Source organism: Bubalus kerabau, chromosome 10, assembly GCF_029407905.1.
Source record: "Bubalus kerabau isolate K-KA32 ecotype Philippines breed swamp buffalo chromosome 10, PCC_UOA_SB_1v2, whole genome shotgun sequence".
NCBI lineage: Eukaryota > Metazoa > Chordata > Mammalia > Artiodactyla > Bovidae > Bubalus > Bubalus kerabau.
This window is the reverse complement of record NC_073633.1, coordinates 43,336,142-43,355,750: the sequence shown is the minus strand read 5'-3', so window position 1 is coordinate 43,355,750 and position 19,609 is coordinate 43,336,142. Positions and strand designations below refer to the sequence as shown.

The window sequence follows — 19,609 nt, the reverse complement described above, 5'->3', positions numbered from 1 at the left end:
GCATAACAAGATTTTTCATGGGTAATGGTTCAAAATTTGAAAAGTATAAACCAGTAAACAGCAGAAAAATCACATTCCTATATCCATTTCGAAGCTCCCCTCTCAATAGGCAAACAACGGTCCTTGTAGTTTCTTCTATATCCTTCTATAGACATGCCATACATGTGCAGGCCAGTCCAGCTGTGTCTGAGAGAGCTTCTAGTGACGACACAGTCTCAGAAGCCCAGATAAAACCTGGGAGGCCAAAGAGAACCAAGTAGGAGATCCTCCCCTGTGTCGACAAAACAAGTGGTAATAGGAAAAACAACAGAGTGCCCAACCTTCTCTGATCGAGTGGGCCAGACCCAGCACGCTTGGAAGAGCCACAGTTCTTGCTTCCGCTCTTTGGACATTTATTTTTCACCAACAAATTCTACCCCCTAATTTCTTTCACACAGATGAATCCCAGACACACATGCTCTCTCTCTTTCTATTATCAGAAAGGTCCGTGAACATCTAACAACTTAAAGCCCAAGACATGTTTAGGGCCTGAATCTGAAGTTGGATATGGACCTCCTTCCAGAGTCTTCCAGTGTCATCCAGGTAATAACTCTGAGGGTCTCTTGAGGCCCCAGAAGCTAGAGGCTTTTACATTTATCTGGGCTTCTCCAACTGGCAGATTCCCCCTGCAATTCACTTCCCATTCGAGCCTGCCAGATATAACCCTGTCTGGGCCTCCTGGTACAAGAGATAAACGAGAACGGGGAACTCCAGCAGCTGGTCCAGGAGATACCAGAGGGGAGGGAGCAGGAAAGACAAACATGTGGGGAACACAAGGTGGAGTAGAAGGAAATGCCACTCTTTACAGATTCTTAAGCCAACAAAAGCGCCCATCATCATTTCCTGTCTGGAAGACAGATTCAGAGAGGGAGCTCAGAGCAACAGTTCAAGACAGCATTTCCAGTAGCCAAGTGGATAAGAGCGGTCTGTAGCCATGGGACAAGGTGAGCCAAGCCAGCTCTCCACAGGGCTTACTGGGCTCTCAGTAGCTTCTCTATCATTATGCTTTCATTAAAATAAGCGGGATGGTAGTTGGAGGTGATGATGAGCAATGATCGTTGCAGGTGTTAGGGATGCTAATAGTGGTGGAGGTGGTGGTTGTAGGGCTATGTTGGGAGAATAGTAAACAGATAGTGCTGATGATGGAGGAGCTAAAGTGTGCGAGCTGGTCGCTGGTGCTGGTGGTAGGGGAGGTAGTGTTTGTGTGACTCTGGTGGGGAAGGTAGTAGTTGGTGCTGGCAGCAGAGGAGATGATAGAGGTGGGTTATGGTGGGAAGTGGTGATGGGTGCAATGGTGGTGTGGTGCTGGGGGTGTGGCTATGGAGTGACAATTGACTGGGTTGGTGGTGGTAAATTGGTCATAGTTGTGATGACGGTGGTAAGGTGGTGATGGTGGTTAAACAGATTTATACTCTTATCCCAGCATCATCCTAACATGACTATTTTCACTGGGTTGTGGTCCATCTGGTAGACAACCTGGGAAAGCATGAGGGTGTCATAGCTTCAAAGCTAAGTGGGAGAGAAGGGAGGCAGGAGTCAGGGAAACCAGGGTTTCCCTGGTAGCTCAGCTGAAAAAGAATCCAACTGCAATGCAGGAGACCCGGGTTCAATTCCTGGGTCAGGAAGTTCCCCTGGAGAAGGGATAGGCTACCCACTCCAGTATTCAAGGGCTTCCCTGGTGACTCAGATGGTAAAATAATCCACCTAAATGCCAGAGACCTGGGTTCAATCCCTGGGTTGGGAAGATCCCCTGGAGGAGAGCATACCAACCCACTATTTTATTCTTGCCTAGAGAATCCCCATGGACCCCAGCCCACAGGGTCACAAAGAGTCAGACATGACTGAGCGACTTGGTACAGCAGAGCACAGCACAGTCAGGGAATCCAACCAAAAGGGACAGAGGCAGACACCAAGCAGAGAAACAGGCAGAAGCAGAGCATGCAAAAAGCTTAGCCTTTGTTAGCATATTTACAAATTCTTGTTATAAAGTGAGAATTGCCTGGGAGAATGTCTTAATACTCACAGGCCCCCTCCTTGTAGGGTTTTTCTGGGCTGCATGGTACTGTGGGTTTTATGAGCCTTTAGATGAAAGCCACACACAATCTCGAGTGAGCTGGTCTCTGCACCTCACTCTTCTCACTTGTAAAACAAAAGAATTGGATTCAATTAGTGACTTCAAAATTAGCTCTAAAAGTGATCGTTGTGTTCTTAGACAAAAATGAGTAGGGGTGAGCAAAATTCTGGATTTTATTCATTGCTTTTGAATTGGGACCAGAAAAGGAGATCAACAATGAGAACAAGCATCGTTCTTATTAATAGAAGTAACAGGGACTTACTATGTGTCTGACACGGGGCTAGGAATATTATGTACATTACCTCATTTGCTTTTCCCAACCCTGTAAGGAGGATGGTTATTCTGAGGAAGAGGAGACTGAGGATGAGTGGTTAAGCTACTCGCTTGAGACAGCACAGCTAGTAAGTTGAGCCAAGGATTTGAACCCTGCATCTCTGACTTCAGGGCCTCTACTTTTACTGACATTGTCACATTTACCTAGTCTCCAGGATTTCTTTCTTTCCACAACAGGCCTGGGGATCAAGAGCTGTGACTTCCAGGCAGCGAGAAACAACGCAGAGCACCACACCAATGACATCAGCTCCCAGCGGCTCATCGTGAGGCGGGGGCAGCCCTTCACCATCAGCTTGCACTTTCAGGCTCCAGTGCACACATTTCTGCGTGCCCTGAAGAAGGTAGCCCTCATTGCACAAACTGGTGAGTGGGACTGACTTCAACTCCATTGGCAGTAGGACTAGGGGGTTCTTTCTCCAGCCCCACCTCAGGGAACCAAGGGGCAACTGGCTCGCACTGCACCTGGGCCTCAAGAAATTCTGTGAGGATGAGACAATATGCAAGCAAGTGAAAGTGAAAGTCGCTCATTCGTGTCTAACTCTTTGTGACCCTATGGACTGTAGCCCGCCAGGCTCCTCTGTCCATGGAATTCTCCAGGCCAGAATACTGGAGTGGGTAGCCATTCCCTTCTCCAGGGTATCTTCCCAACCCAGGGATCGAAACCAGGTCTCCCATATTGCAAGTAGATTCTTTACCATCTGAGCCACCCAAGAATACTGGAGTGGCTAGCCTATCCCTTCTCCAGTGGATCTTCCTGACCCAGGAATCAAATCAGGGTATCCTGCATTGCAGGCAGATTCTTCACCAGCTGAGCTACCAGGGAAGCCCGATAATATGCATAATAAGTAGCATTTATCATGATTCAGAATTTGCTTGGCTGCATTAACACTAAGGAATTTTTCTGTTGCATATATAATATCAGTTTTGTAGAAAAGCCTGAATGGGATTTAATCTAGGCTAAATATAACATTTAATTTCTACTACTTGCTGAATCTGTACTACATGTCAGATTTTGAGCCAAGGGCTTTACTTGCAATATCTCATTAAGACCTCACATTAGTCCAGTGAAGGAGATAAGACAACACCCATGTTATACATTATGAGCCTTTTCTAGGTGTCCATGAGCACTAAGGACCTGTGCTCTCCCCTCACCCTTTTCTGACCCCCACTCCTTGATGGATGGCTTTCATTCTCCTCCAAATCTAATTTTCACTTACTTCAGTTTTGTGATACTTCCTTTTGTTACTCTGAGTGCTGGCCAAGGGGTCCAAATGACCAACTCATCTCTGTGTGACTGCAGGAAAGCAGCCTTCCAAGGCCAATGGGACCCAAGCCACGTTCTCAGTTTCCAGTCTGGGGGACCGGAAGTGGTGGAGTGCAATGGTGGAGGAGAGAGATGACCAGTCCTGGACTATCTCTGTGACCACACCTGCAGATGCTATCATTGGCCACTACTCACTCCTGCTGCAGGTCTCGGACAGGAAACAATGCCTGGGCCAGTTCACACTGCTCTTTAACCCCTGGAATCGAGGTGAGTTGGACCTGGGTCAGCCTGGGCTGCACAAGACTCAAGGCCCTGGAGCTGGGGCCCTGGGGGACAGCTCCCTCTAGAGCAGCACAGGTACTTAGCCACTGTGGAAACTGCTCCCTGGTTGAACGGCCTCTCAGACCCTGGGTCCTGACTTGGTGTCACCTGATGGAAGAAGCCCAGAGCTTCCCACTGAGAGCAGAGGCTAGTCTAGTCCTGGTTCAGGCTACTTAGTCACAGGAGCTGAGACTCACTGAGGTGACCCTAGAAGAACTCCCCTCTGTGATAGCAGGATAGAGGCCAAGAGCTGGAAAGGACTTCAGGATAAGAGGGGGCCTGCCGGACAGGTTTCTCTGATCCCTCCCTTGGCTTCCATAGTCTGTCTCCATGGTGAATCCAGGTTTTGCGGGACCTGAGTTTTTAATTAATTTGGAGGATCCTCTTTAAGAAAAAGAATATAGAATTTTGAATTGCTTAGGCCCCCCCCTGACTTGAAGTGGGGTTCTGTGCTGGTGAGGGACCCAAAGCTTCAGTTTTAGCTTCACTGTAAATCTTCCTTCTTGCTTCTTTCTATTTGTTAGTTCTGTCCTTACTATAGACTCTCTCTCTCCACCATGACCCATCCAAATACCTGCCTAGAGCAGCAAATTAGCAACCAGTCTCCCTAGCTCAGCAGCCTCTGGATGGACTTTCCTGGGGTCAGGCAGCTTCCTGAGGCCCAGCCGGTGGCCACCTCTGGCAAAGCTCAGCCCTAGCTGTCAGGACTATTTAATCTAGAAAAGTCGTCAGACGTGGTTCACGTGCCCCAAACGAAAACCAAGAGAACATCTCCTCTTTCCCATTCTGAAGACTGAGTCTTCCTTTTTGAATCCGCCACACCCCACCTTAATCCTTTGGGCTACCTGAACAGTTATTGAGAGGAAAACAGTTTCTTCCTGTTGCCCATCCTTGCTACCCCCAGACAAGATTTTTCTTTTCACGAGTTCACTGCCAGCCCAAAGGGGGCCTCCTTATGAGGCAGGGCTGAGAACAAGGGGAAGTAGAAGAAATCTCCCCTGAAGCCCCTGAAGCCCAGGGCTTGATAGCCTTCCTATACAGCACCTGAGTCCCAGTAACTCCCTGTCTCCACTTCACGTGCCCAGCCTGGAGTCCTCAGGTGGCCCCCTCCTTCAGATAGCCCTGTCTGTCCTCAGTCCAGACCCTTCATTCCTGCTCCAAGGGGGTTGGCAGGTGGAACAATGGAGGAGAACTAGTGTCCACTGAGGTGCCCTTGCCCCATGTGGGTGAGTATGGATTCAAAGCCCCTTCAGCTGAGCGAGGGCCCATGGCTCTCCACATACTGCCAGAAAGACCCTCAAGCCATTTCCCTCCAAAACTGAGGTTTTACTGTACCTGCCTCATTGACTGAGCGCACACCCAGAGCTAGGCCCTGACAACCTGAGCATAGATGCAGAAATACAGTTCCAGAACAGGCCTTAGTTCAGAGGGAGCTCACAGTCTTGACTCTATGCCAGGATGCCTGCCTCCACACCTGGCTTGTTGGGACCGGTGAGGGAAGGCCTCTCTATAGGGGTGAGGTGTCTGTCTGGCCAGGGGTGAAGTATTGGCACTGCCCATCTGGGAGTTAGAGATTTTCAGAGATTATCTGGGGCTCAGTCTCATCTTACCATACTTGAAGATGGGGCCCTTCTGGATTCAAAAGGAAATTTTACACCCTATAGTGAAAGTCAAAGTCCTATTCATAAGCAGGGAGCTTTATAAAGAGGGAAGGGGATGCACCCAAGCTGAGAAGAAGGGTGATACCTATGCTCTGATAATGTACTTCCCAAAGCCTGCAGAGCCTGGGGCCAAACTCCTCGCTTTGAAGCAATTTCCAAAGAGATGATGTCCAGCTGACTTCACAGATAGTACTCAGGATGAAGGGGCAGGGGCCCAGGCTCCTTGGGCACATGATTCTGTGATTTTCTGTCCAAGGTTTTTCAGGGCTTCCTGATATCTAATATCCCAGCATTCTGTTACCTTGAGTACCCTCATCCTAGTTGGATGCCTGGGAGGATGGTTTGGAAATCCTCTTCTCATTCTAGGCTCCAGGAACCAGTCCAACCAGCCCCTACTTCACCCCTGGCAACAGGCAGAGACACTTGACAAGCAGAGTAGGTCCGCCAGATGCTCCCAGCTTCCTAGAGTAGGCGATGGCCTCCTTAAAACCCCCACCCCCTTCATGACCCCCAGGCGACCCTTCAATGAAGATAGTAGGAGAGGCAGCAGGAAGAGCCCATAGGAGTCCTAGACCCCTTTGAACATGCTGGGTGGCTCCCACTGTTCCCTCACACACACAGCCCCATTCTCCCTCTGACCCTACTTGTCTTCCCTTCTGCTCACATCTGTCAACCTGTTTGCTTTTTCTGAAACACCTATTTTTCTGGTTGAACTTGTGGGAGAGACATAGCAGGCCCCCTGGGAAGCCCCCTGGCATGTTGCAAAATGGTCTTGGTTCAGGAGCAGGTTTCTTTGGGAACCAGTAGGCCTTTTAAGGTTGACTTATTCCTGTCTGCTAGTTGGCCATGAAAGCCACTGTGGCTGACCCAGGGACTCTCATCCCCTTCCCGACTCTCACCAGAGAGGAGGCCTGGTCCCAGTATGGGATGAAAAGAGGGGTTTCCTTCACAGTCTCTACCAGGCCTGGAGCTGAAGGGAGGGCCTGCAGCAGAATCTCCACTAATCAGGGAGGGCAAAGGCCTGGAGATGGACAGCATGCCTAGCATCCCACAGTCCCTCATCCCTGCCTGCTTCTCTCCAGAGGATGCTGTGTTCCTGGGGAATGAAGCTCAGCGCAGGGAGTACTTGCTGAACCAGAATGGCCTCATCTTCCTGGGCACGGCTGACTGCATCCAGGCCGAGCCCTGGGACTTTGGCCAGGTACGGGGCCCTCCAGGGAAGGTGGGGAGACAGTGATCACCCCATAATTTTCAGTGCTCAAGTCAAACAGATTGGGCCAATCCAAAGCCTCTGGTCATGAGGCCATTTCTTCATGCAAGTTCAGCCACGTGGTACCTCGGTCCCCTCAGGGCCACACTAGATCATCCTCCTCAACCACCAGAGTTATCTTCCTAAAGACCATGCAGATGAAGCCTCTGTTAAATCCTCACCATCTACAGGATAGAAACCAAATCCCCTGGCTTGACACATAAGACTCTTTACAGCCAGGCCACTGCTTCCCTTTCCCCAAGAGCACCCCCGCCCCTCCAACTCCATGCTTCAGCTCCTGGTCATCCCTCGATTGTGCAGGCTGAATGTTCCCTCTGCCAGAAATATCTTCCCTCACTTACCACCTGGAAAATGCCTGCCCATCTTTTAAGGCCCTCTTAAAGTTTTCCCAGCCCCCAGGGGCAGAATGACTCTCCACTGTGCTCCCTGGGTTGGCATCTCTCCTAGAGCCCCAGCCACATTGCTGAGATCTGTAGCCTAAGTGGCCGCATGTCTCCCTCACTCCTCACTTCTGCTCCTCCAGAGCAGAAGCTGCCATTTTATCCACCCCCACATAGGGACAGCCCTGTTAGGAGCTGTGGGAGCAAATTACGTGAAAAACCATAGAAATGAAAGGACTCAACAGAGCCCTGGTGCTCAAAAGCCCACACTATTAGCAGTCAGACAACAGAAGAGACAAAAGGCTGAGGTGCCGGGCCCTGGGGCAGAGGGAAAAGCAAGAACTTCTTCAGGAACACGGCAGGAAGGAGTGGAGCCTGAGTCAAGGAGAAGGACAAGGGGACGGGGTTGACTTGTGGGAGGAGTGGCTGACTGTACACCCTCCATCATGCGTGGCCCTGTGTGGTCCTTACAGCTCGAGGAGGATGTCATCGACCTTGGCTTGAGTTTACTGACCGTGGACAATCGGGTGGAGAAGTGGGGCAACCCCGTGCATGTGGCCCGAGTCTTGGGCGCCTTGGTGAGTGAGGACGGGGTGGGGAGGGAGAGGAGATGAGACAGCAGTCCTCTGCCAGAGCTGCCCCCGTCTAGGGCCCCAGAAGTTTTTTACTCACGAATGGTTCCCTCTTTCCAGAGTGCAGGGGACAGTCCCTGGAGAAGGATCTGAGTAAGGAGGGGCAGACAGTAGCATCCAGCGGGGAGAGAAATGACAGGAAGTTGTCCTCCTTCAGGTCATAAGCCAGCAAGGACTAAAATGGACCTGGATTTCCTTGAGACCTCCCTCTCCCTGCCTCCTCACCCCCAGCCCTGACAGGGAGCTTAGGTCCCTGGGAAGAAGGGGGTCAGTTCCATCTTACCCATGAGTTGGTGATAAGACAGTCAAAGGAACTTGTTTTCATTTCTAAATTATTCCCATGAAGGCGGCTTGGTCCTTTCCTGCTACTGCTACTGCTAAGTCGCTTCAGTTGTGTCTGACTCTGTGCGACCCCATGACGGCAGCCCATCAGGCTCCCCCATCGCTGGGATTCTCCAGGCAAGAACACTGGAGTAGGTTGCCATTTCCTTCTCCAATGCATGAAAGTGAAAAGTGAAAGTGAAGTCGTTCAGTCGTGTCCGACTCTTAGCAACCCCATGGACTGCAGCCTACCATGCTCCTCCATCCATGGGATTTTCCAGGCAAGAGTACTGGAGTGGGGTGCCATTCCTTAAAAAGTTCTCTCAGAGGAGTAATGTGCTCTCTATTTCCTCATGTGGCTCAGTCCTTTCCTCTGAGGAGGTGGTGAGGGACAGGGCTAGCCTGCGAGGAGGAGGAAATGTGGGCCTCAAGGTCCCAGGTGCAAACACTCGAAGAATCAGGGCCAGGCAGACCAAGGAACAGTGAAAGCCTCCGGCGAGGGGGAGCCCTCCTGCTGCTCTCGTGTCCTGAGTTTCATTTGCCACTATGGGCTTCCCTGGTGGCTCACACGGTACAGAATCCACCTGCAATGCGGGAGACCTGGGCTTGATCTAGGTTTCAACCCCTAGGTCAGGAAGATCCCCTGGAGAAGGGAATGACAACCCACTCCAGTATTCTTGCCTGGAGAATCCCATGGACAAAGGAGCCTGGTGGGCTATAGTCCATGGAGTCACAAGAATCGGATACGACGGAGCAACTAACACTTTCATGGCTCATGAACCCCCGCTTCTGAAGGACTTATTAAAAAGGAGGGTTCCCAGACACGATCCCAGTGGGTGAGGGTGGGGCCCAGGAACATGCAGGTTTAACAAGTTCCAGGTGATTTCCATACAGGTGATCTGTTCACCATGCCTGGAGAGCTGTAATGAGCCCTCGCTACAGGTATGCTAAGTCACTTCAGTTGTGTCCGGCTCTTTGTGACCCTATGGACTGTAGCCCACCAAGCTCCTCTGTCCGTGGGATTCTCCAGGCAAGAATACTGGAGTGGGTTTCCACGCCTTCCTCCAGGGGATCTTCCCCACCCAGGGATTGAACACATGTCTCTTTCATCTCCTGCATTGGCAGGTGGGATCTTTACCACTAGTGCCACCTGAGAAACCCGAGCCCTCCCTACCCACCCCCATAAACATCCACACGTTTCCCCAAACAGCTGCACATTCTTAAGGAGAAGTTTGTCCTGCCCACTGCGAAGATCCAAACTACGGAGGAAAGGGCCTTGCTGAACAAGCGCCGGGGCAGTGCGCCCATCCTGCGACAGTGGGTCACTGGTCATGGGAGGCCCGTGTACGAGGGTCAGGCCTGGGTGTTGGCAGCTGTTGCTTGCACAGGTACAGAGCAGACTTGCCTGCCACACCCAGGCAAGTCACCTTGGCTACCGCACAGAGTGTCTGCCTTGCTTCTTGGGTTGCCCAGTACCCCCTGCCCCATGACATCTCCAAAAGCAGCCGCTGCCTCCAACTCCGCAGCATTCCCCCACCTCCACCACACCTGTGATTGCTTCCCATGCACCATCTGGCTAAGATGGCTTTTCCCCAGCCACTCCTCCCAACCAGCTTCTGCTCCTTTTCCCAGATTCAGCAAAGTTGGGCCCATCTGGTGAGCTCTGCTCCCAAACGCCCCAAAGCTCCTCCCTGCCTCTGCCCCAGAAAAGCCAGTCCCAAAGCTCTGTTGAAGCCTCCCGCTGCTGTGTACTCCACCTGCTGTGTAACTTGTCTGCTTCTCATTACTTGGCCTTCATATAGCGTAGGTCGGGCAGGTGTCAATTCCTGTGCCCCTTCTCTTTCCACAATGTCACCTGGCATTTAAGACCATGAACGTGCCTAGTGTCCAGAGGAGACATGGAGAATGCTAGCCATAGGCCCCATCCCTGCATCCCAGCCCTCTCTGGTGCCCTGACCCTCTGCCTACTTCCATGCAGTGCTGCGAGGCCTGGGAATCCCTGCCCGAGTTGTTACCACGTTCACCTCAGCCCAGGGCACCGGCGGGGACCTGCTGGTAAACGAGTACTACAACGAGGAGGGGCTTCAGAATGGAGAAGGCAACAGAGGCAGAGCCTGGTGAGAAGCCCAAAGGGGATGGATGAAGTCCAGACCTGACAGGGCTCCAAACCCACAGGCTGTGATCCATGGGAACCCCCCAGCCCAAGTAGCCCTGCTTTGAATAGGCCTTCAGAACTCCAAAAGGCAGGATTCTGAAGGTCAGGGTGAATGTGAGATGCACGCCCCTTCCTGGGAGTGTTGGAACCACTCTTACACAGCGTCCTCCCATCCACTTAGTCACAGCTCTGTCATCTCTAGGACTGCTTCAGGACTTTTGCCCCCCTCTTGTATTGTTCCCTTTGCTTCAGGATCTTCCAGACTTCCACGGAGTGCTGGATGGCCCGACCTGATCTGCTTGAGGTTTATGACGGATGGCAGATTCTATACCCAAGTGCTCTTAAAGGAGGTGAAGGTAAAGACTGGGGTGGGCCTAGGACCACCAGGTTACACAGAGCTGCAAGAGTACAAGGAGTCCCTTGGAGAGGAAACGGGCAGCAGGTGGTCCATAGCAGGTCTGCAGCCCCTAAAACAGAAGTGGTGGCAGGACTGATAGTGAGCAGTGGGATGCTGGCCCAAGGCCCCCCAGGAACAGAACAGTCACAGAGCTGGGCATGTAGGAAGTGCTCAACAAAGGCAACCTCCTCCTGTCATGTCTGTGGTCAAGCTGGCTTAGGAACTCCCATGTACTCTGTAACTCTGAGGTCTTGTCCAAAAGAGCACCTGCCATAGACCATGACCAAAAAGTTATGTCACTAAAAGTGAGCTTCCCCTCAGCTGTGCCCTCTCAGAAACCCTGCCTAGTGCCCACCTCTGACCTTGATTCCAGTGGAGGGGCAAGGGCATTAGGATGGGAACAGAGGTTTTGCTGCTCTGACCAAAGCCAAGGTCTGGGTATGATTCGTCTCACTCACTGACATTTCTCTCCCTCAGTCCTGGAGGCCTGTGATCTGGTCCCAGTCAGAGCCATCAAGGAGGGGATAGTGTGGCTGACCCCTGCAGCATCAGACATTTTTGCCTCAATAAATGCCTCATGTGTGGTCTGGAAGTGCCGTGAGGATGGGACACTGGAGTTGTCTGACTGCAACACTAAGTATTTTGGCAATAATATCAGCACCAAGAATGTGGACTGTGACCGCCATGAGGACATCACACAGAACTACAAGTATCCTGAAGGTATCAAGCAGTGGGGGGCCTCCCGGGTGGCTCAGAGGTAAAGAATTTGCCCACCAATGCAGGAGATGCCAGTTTGATCCCTGGGTCAGGAAGATCCCCTGGAGTAGGAAATGGCAACACACTCATTTTCTTGCCCAGAAAAATCCCATGGACAGACTGAGTGGCTACAGTCTGTAGGGTTGCAAAGAATTGGATGCGACTGAAGCAATTTAGCATGCACGCACCAGGCAGAGGAGGGCCCCAAACAGCAACAGAGAGAAAGGAATGGGCCAGACACATGCAGGCCAGGGAGACGTGCAGTCCATTCCCCATCACATAAAACAGGACTTCTCAACCCTGTTTGACTTTATTCACATTTTGGACCAGATATCTTTGCTATCTGGGAGGCTGTGCAACCTGGGACATTCAGAAGCCTTCCTGGTCTCTGTCCTCTAGATGCCAGCCCCTCCTCAACCACCACCTCCAGTTGTGACAACCAGAAATATCTCCTCACATGTCCAGATGTCCCCTGGGGGCAAAACTGTCCCCAGCTGAGAACCACTGCTATAGAACAGAATACTTAACACCAAGCCCAGGTGATTTCCCTGGTGGTCCAGTGGTTAAGACTCTGCACTTCTACTGCAGGGGGTTAATCCCTGGTTGGGAAGCTAAGATCCCACATGTCACATGTGGCATGGCCAAAGACAAAACAAAAAACAAGCCCAGCTGCCAGGAAATACTCTCTCTCTCCTGCTGTCCTCCAACACTCCCCAACCTCCCTGTGTATTCCCCTCCATATTAGTTATTAGAGCGCACTGCTGTGCTGTCCACCATTTGTCCAAACAAGAAAGCCTGCACTGTTCTTGAGCCTCCCAGTGGTACCCTCACACCCATCTCCTCATCTCCTTCCTCATTGCCTGCAGGTCACCCAGGGCCTCATCATCTCTTTTCTACAGTATTATAGTAGCCTCCTAATTGGACCCCTGCCTCCAGTCTCCCCATCATTATTCCATCTCTAACTTACAGTTTCCAGAATGAGCTTCCCAGGACACAAATATATTTATGTTACAGAATACTCCTGCTCCAGAATATTCCCTGGCCTCCATTTCCCTTGGAATAAGTCCAAACTCCTTCACTTAGGAAAATACAAGTTCCTGCAACTTGTACAAAAACTAGCTCTCCCACCATTCAAGGGGCAAATTCATAGTACTTGAAGAACTTGACCCCTGAGTGACTTGGAAGAGACACACTGTATCTGTGGTGAGTTTGTCTAACACAAACCTTTTTTTTTTAGCTACATGTGGCGCAAGAGGTTTGCAAGGCTCTTGTTGGCCTTGGCAAATTTGAGCAGTAGTGGGTCAATGAACCTTAATCCTGAGCTCTTGTTAGAAGGGTCTATACCTGCTGGGTAAGAGGTCTGCTTTATTTCATTCTTCAGGATCTTCTCAAGAAAAAATGGTGCTGGAGAAAGTCCAGAAATACAGAATGAAACACAAGAATGATGGCATCTATCCTCCTCGTTGTGAGACTGATGATCCTCTACATCTCTTTTTGGAAGCACCGAGTTCCCTAGCCCTGGGAAAGAATGTAGAGTTCTCTGTGAACTTGTTAAACCCCACTGACCAGGAGAAGGAAGTACAGCTGGCAATTGGGCTGCAGGCAGTGTACTACAACGGCGTCCTTGCTGCCAAGCTCTGGAGGAAGAATTTTGTCCTTATACTCAGTGCCAACTCAGGTAACTATCTGTGATCCCTTCCCAACAATCTACACCCCCAGCTCCCACTCTGAGCAGGCAGCAGCCATACAGCAACCCCTGCAGATTCGATGACATGGTTTCTAGTTCCTGATGTGCCTGCTCGCTCTCTCTCTCTCTCATTCAATACATATTTACTGAGCTTCACACAGGAAAAACAAAACCCACAATTCTGATTGTAGTCATTTGAGTTAACAGACTATGGAGCAGTGTAAGAAGTGTTTGACGAGGTAAACGCAGTACAATGGTGGATTAGCATCTCTCCCAGGCAGGAGCAGGCTGCCCCCAGGTAAATCAGGCTGCCCTGGGTCTCGAAGGATGAGTAAGGCAGTGTCAGACAGAGAAGTGAGTCATGGGCTTTCCAGGCAGAAGGGACATAGGCCCAGGTTCTTCCTCCTCCTTGAGATTCTTAAGTAATTGAACTGGAGCCAGATCCAAGCACTGGAATTTTTTCAGAGCTCCCTGTGTCATTCTAGGGTTGAAATTCCCTGGACTAGAGCAGCTGTTCTCCAACTATGCTGCACGTAAGAACCACCTGGGGGAAGTTTGATGATCAGCCTGCACCCCAGACCAATTAATTCAGAAACTCTACAGTTTGACCCAAACATCAAAAATATTGTTAAGTCCTTGGGTGACTCCAATGTGCAGGCAAGAGAATCAGTGGAATAGAGCTTGTTTACATGATTGCAGCAACCTCCTGACTGGTCCCCCTGCCTCCAGTCTTTCCACTCTGTTCCCTTTCCAAGAGTGGGAGGAGTGGAGTGGGGGAGTTGCGTGAGAGCCAGACTGGGCCAGATCTTGAAGTGGCTTGTAGATGCTGCTCAAGAGTTTGGGTTTTATTCTCTGGGCAATGGGGAGCTGGTAAAAGGTTTTAACCAGAGGAGTCAATGGGATTAGAAATTCATTTTTGAAAAAGAACTTTTGGTAGAATGGAATGGAAGGGGTCATATTAGAGTCATGTATCTCAACCTTGTCTGCATGTTGAATCACCTGGAGAACTTCAAATATACTGATTCCTAGGTCTCTCGGTCAGAGTCTGTTACAATTGACTTGGGGTGTGGCTTGGCATTGGGAATTTTTAAAGCTTCCCATATGATTCTAATGTGTATCTAATGTGTATCCAACAACCACAGATTAGAAGTTGGAAGGTTTTGAAAAAATTGAAGGACAAAGTAAATTAGCAGAACTTTTCAAATGAAGTCATATTATAGAAGTGGGCTAGATTGGACTTGTGTATGTGGCTAGACGGTGCTTCCAGTTTGGGTGAACCTCTAAAGTAGGGCCAATGGGAAAGAACAGGTTTGGGGAGAAAGATGATGCGTTCTGTTTGTTGCATGTTGGGTTTGAAATCCCAGAAGACATCTGAGCTGTGATGGGCAGTAGGCAACTGGAAACCTAAACCTGGTATTCCAGATAAGTCCTGGATGGGCACAGGGGAGAGTGGGGAAGGACTGAGAGAAAATGCGAGGGCGAGGAGGAAACCCAGGCAGCACCAGCGTGTAGACACCAGACAGGGAGACAGCAGAGTGAGAGACTAAGTCAAAGAGAAGAAGGGGGAGCCCAGCATGGCCAGCGGAGAGGCTGTGAGAGGTCAAGGCTGGAAAGCCTCTACTGACAGAGGTCTGATGGAGAAGCAATAGGTTCCTGGGGCTTAAACTGACTGAGAGCTGAGGAGGTGAGACAAGATACGCAGTCCTTCCTGGAAGAATGGATGGAAAAAGAAAAGAGGCTGAGTGGCAGACAGGGACATGCAGGAGAGGGAGGTTCTGCTCTCTCGGATAGAGCTCAGAACCTGCTTATATGCTGAAGAAGAATTCATAGGGAAAAAAAGACGAAGCCTCAGGAGAGATGGGTTATAACCAATGGTGAAACCTTTGAGGAAATGAGACACAACTAGAATAATTATAGCTCACATTTATTGAGCACTTATTTTTGGCAAACATGATGCTAAGTGTTCGGTATGCATTATCTCATTTATCCTCATAATGACCTTATGAAGCAGGAACCATTATCATCCCCGCAAAAGATGAGGAGACCAAGACACAGTTAAATAAATTGCCCACAGTTACACAGTGAAGCAGCGATGAGGTTGGGATGGAGCACTGATTTAAAAAGCAGAGGACAGGATCGGGGCACACAGGGGGCCTCACCCTGGAGGCAGTGGTGAGGAGGGAAGGGTGGCTTCATTTTTTCTGCAAAGGGGAAAGAACAGAAGCAGAGAAGGGGAGGGGACCAAGCAAGCATATATTCAGCCACGCCTGGGTGGCAGGTCTGAGGCCAGCACTTAACAACTGTCTCATGAACCAGGAGCCGTCCCACCTAGTTGTTATTACCAGACAAGGAGATTGAGGCTCCACTTGTAGTTCACAGGGCCCTTTCCAGAACCCTGTGGAGGTGGTCTACCAAGTGTTGTGCTCATGATGGTGATGTTGGTCTTGGGTGGGTTGTTTTTTGTTTTTTGTTTTTTTGCTGCCCCTGGTCTTAGTTGCAGCATTCGGGCTCTTGGTTGTGGAACGTGGGAACTGTTTTCCTGACTGGGGGATGAACCTGGACCCCTGCCTTGAGACCACGGACTCCTAACCACTGGACCACCAGGGAAGTCCTTTTGGGTGGGTTCTTGAGTGAGTTCATTCTGAAATTGCTCTGAGGAATGAGGCATGTTTCTGGCTTCAGTGAGGCCCTGACTCTTGGGAGTCATGTGTGAAACCACTGCTTGTCTCTGGGGCACGTGCACTCACTCCCGGGCACTGACTCCACCTGTTACGTGTTTCAGCTAAGGAAATCTCTACCTCCCTGTTCAACTCCAGTTTTGAACAAAGCCTGCCAGAGAATAGCTTCCTCAGACTCACTGCCATGGCAACGCATTCCAGCCTTCCCTGCTTCGCCCAGCAAGACATCGCCATTTGCAGACCACACCTTGCCATAGAGGTAGGCACTGGTCCTTCCCCAAATCGCTGTTTGCTGCTCTTCAGGTCACCGTTTCACAAAGAACAGAGCCCCTCAAGCTTCAGAGCAGGTAACCATGCTGAAGAAACTATCAGGAAATGCTGGGTTGAGAGCTCCTTCTCTTGAAAGAGATGATTTCTTATATACGATACTAAGATTTAAATCTTTCCACTTTAAGTAAAGGTTTCTAAAATTGGGAGTCTTCTCAGTGGCTGCCTCCAAACTCACAAAGATAAGCCTACGGTCATTTAGCACTTTATACAATACCAATGTATTTCCACATTTTACTTCTTTTAATAACAGCCCTGGGAGGTGAACTCTTCCCATTATTCAGATGAGGAAAGTATCCTGCCTACAAATCATAAAAATGGGCTGTCTTAGAGGCTTGGGGCTCTTAGTCCAGTCCTCTTTCCACATGTGGACCTGGACCAAAATGAATGTGACTTGGTCTCTGCCCTGGAGGGGGTTACAGTTAGGCAAGGGTGACACAAAGTGTGGTCTTCTATGTAAGAGCTTTTAGAGGAACAAAGTCACTCTGGCACAAGTGAAGTAAAGAGGCCTATTTCCGGCTGGGGGTTTGGGAAAGCTTCATGGAGGAGGTGGCATTTGTGTCAGGCTTTGAACAATAGGTAAGCTTTCAGTGCAGAGGAGGGAGAAGGCCATTGCAGATGGAAGACTGAGTAGAGAGGCCCAAAGGAAGGGAGCCTGAGGGCTGTGCTGGGGCTGGGAAATTGCCCGCAGAGGTTAGGGTGTAGTCAGGGGTAGAACAGATGAGCCTGGGATAGATTGGGGTTAGACTGTGAAGGGCTCTGAAGGCCAACCAAAGCTGAATTCTAAGACAATGGGAAACCTTCCAAGGTTTCCAAGTGAAGGAAAGGCAGCATCAGTGTCATCAGTGATGGATCAAGGGTGAGAGAAAATACAGAAGACCAAGTAGAGGGCTAGGGAAGTCAGCAGTTTAGTTTACGTGAGGATGGTAGAGATAGAATAACCAAGAAAGGGTTCAGGGAGAGTAGCCAGGAAGGGAAGGAGTGACTACAGCTCCATGCTCTTGGGATCCCCCACAGATGCCAGAGACGGCACAGCAACATCAGCCCCTGATGGCCTTGGTCAGCATCCATAACCCCCTCGATGTTCCCTTGGAAGACTGTGTGATCTCCATCTTCGGAAAGGGGCTCGTTCACCGAGAGAAGAGCTACAGGTAAGAGACCACAAGCTTCTTATCCCACAGAAGTATCTCAACCTGTCAGAAAGGCAGGAACCTGGCTCAAATGGTAAAGAATGGCAGGAACCCAAGATGACACTCTGTTTGCTATGTCCATGAAGACAGAGCAAACACCTGCCAGAGCTGAACTAAAAGATCAGGGCCTCTTTCTCCCTGGGGCCACCGTTTACAGGGGTACAGGACAGAGGGAGGCTCTGTGCCCTCACGCTGGTTGAGGTCCTGGTCATGCAGAGAGGGCCTGGGTATTACTGATGAACACAGGTGAGGGGGTTAGGGAACATCACAGGGAAGAGCTGCATTCTACCAGTGACAACACAATACAGAATTTTATTTACACATTCCCTTATACTCCTATCCCCACCACCACTCTTCATATCCTTGTCTTAGTATGTGTAAAATGTGTACTGTTGCTTCATGAGCCTGTATTTTTAAACTATATAAATGCTATGTCTAACTCATTTCACTCAGAACTGTTTTTCACTCATCCACATGTCAAGTCCATTGCTTCTGCTACAAATTACTCCATCATGTATGCCCCTGCTTCCTACCACACCACTCCACAGTGCCTCCAACTCTCAGACACCATAAATACACATATTCCCTTATATACCTGCTTGAAAATTCATGTGTGTGGGGTAAATGCACAGGAATGGAGTTGCTGAGACATAGGATAAGACCTGGTTTGACCACATGCTATCAGACTGGTTTGTAGAATGGCTGCAGTTCTGTCCAGCAGTACTTGACAGCTTCTATATTCCTACCATCCCTCCACTCTTGGCAATACTGTTTTCTCTTTTAATCCAGTCTAACAGGAATAAAATAATATCTCATCATTGTTTTAATTTGCAACTCTTCATGTTTATCAGCCTTTTCCATTTCCTCCTCTGTATAGTTCCTTAACTTTGCCCACTTTTTTTTTTGCTGTTCCTTTTTTCCTTGTTGACCTGTGGGTATATATACACACACATATATTCATATACACAAACCCTGTATAATGTAGGTTATTAGCACCTTGTTGGCTTTAGATTTTGCAAGTATCTTTGTTAGTCATTGCTCCTTCTCTCGTGAGGTCCACAGCATCCTCCACTAAACACACATACAGTTCACGATGCCTATTCCAACCCCGAGGTCCCTGACAGGTTGTGCGGTTGTTGAGCCACCACCTCAGCCTCAAGAAACTCAGTCAGTCACTCTTGGCCATAAGTTGAGAGAAGGACTGCCAGCATTTAACCAGACTTCTGTGGTCGCCCAGATAAATTGTAAGGCAAAGCTTCTTTTTTTTTTTTTTTTTTTTTTTTTTTAAGGCAAAGCTTCTTAAAAGAAATCTGCACCATTTGCTCAGTCACCATAAGGTCCACAGGTAGACAAGAAAGGTGCCGATAGGGCCCCAACCACCACCTGCTGGCATCCTGACATCTCAGTATGCCCACTACACCCACTGCAGTTAGCAATGAGGCTTCTAAAACCATAGTTTCACAAGCCTACTATTACCAAGAATGAGACCAGACTGAAGTCACAGGTGATGAAACGACAGATGCAACCTGGAAGCCCTTAGAATAGGATGTTTCTCAACTATACAGCTGCTCACCATGGAGGCTCCTGCCTTCCACCCCCTTCAAACCTCCTCTGTTTTAACAGCTGGGTACTTACATGTTTATTTCTTCAGGGTCCACCTCTGTAATCAGGTAAGGATCAGATTCACTGGGACCAGCAAAGGAATGGCCCTGAGACAGAACTAGGACTTTTCTTTTCTTCTATTTCAGAGTGAATTCGGTGCAGCCCAGAAACACTTTGCGCACCCAACTCGAGTTCGTGCCAATGAAGGTGGGGTGCCAGAGGCTCACTGTGGAAATGGACTGCAACATGTTCCAGAACCTAACCAACTTCAGAACTGTCAGGGTGGTAGCCCCTGAACCTCCAGCTTAAACTTCCAGCTCCAGCATCACTTTCCCCAACCACCTCCTGAATCTACAATCTAAAACCAAGCATGATGGGAAGAGAAACTTTGCTTATCAGGCAAATGATTCTCTGCTCAGGTTGAGCAGGAGAGGACCAAGAACAAAACTAGATTCCCCACCTCAAAAAAACTTATATTCTCAGAAATCAACAGAAAAAGCACTCATTTCTGTCACCCCAGCT

General features: G+C 49.7%; 1 protein-coding gene across 2 annotated transcripts; it reads left to right on the top strand.

The window, feature by feature from the left end:
- The first annotated feature begins 973 nt into the window (after window positions 1-973).
- Window positions 974-19,396, top strand: EPB42 (erythrocyte membrane protein band 4.2). 2 transcript variants are annotated; one of them, XM_055537527.1, is made up of 13 exons: window positions 974-983; window positions 2,624-2,809; window positions 3,747-3,977; window positions 6,775-6,893; window positions 7,816-7,920; window positions 9,506-9,683; window positions 10,274-10,412; window positions 10,703-10,806; window positions 11,325-11,567; window positions 12,985-13,281; window positions 16,073-16,227; window positions 17,313-17,446; window positions 19,234-19,396. In XM_055537527.1, exons 1-13 carry the CDS (start codon window positions 974-976, stop codon window positions 19,394-19,396), a joined length of 2,064 nt encoding a protein of 687 aa, XP_055393502.1. The 2 variants fall into 2 exon arrangements, with proteins under 2 accessions (XP_055393502.1, XP_055393501.1); XM_055537526.1 differs by having other exon boundaries at window positions 974-1,029; window positions 2,589-2,809.
- The last annotated feature ends 213 nt before the right edge of the window (window positions 19,397-19,609 follow it).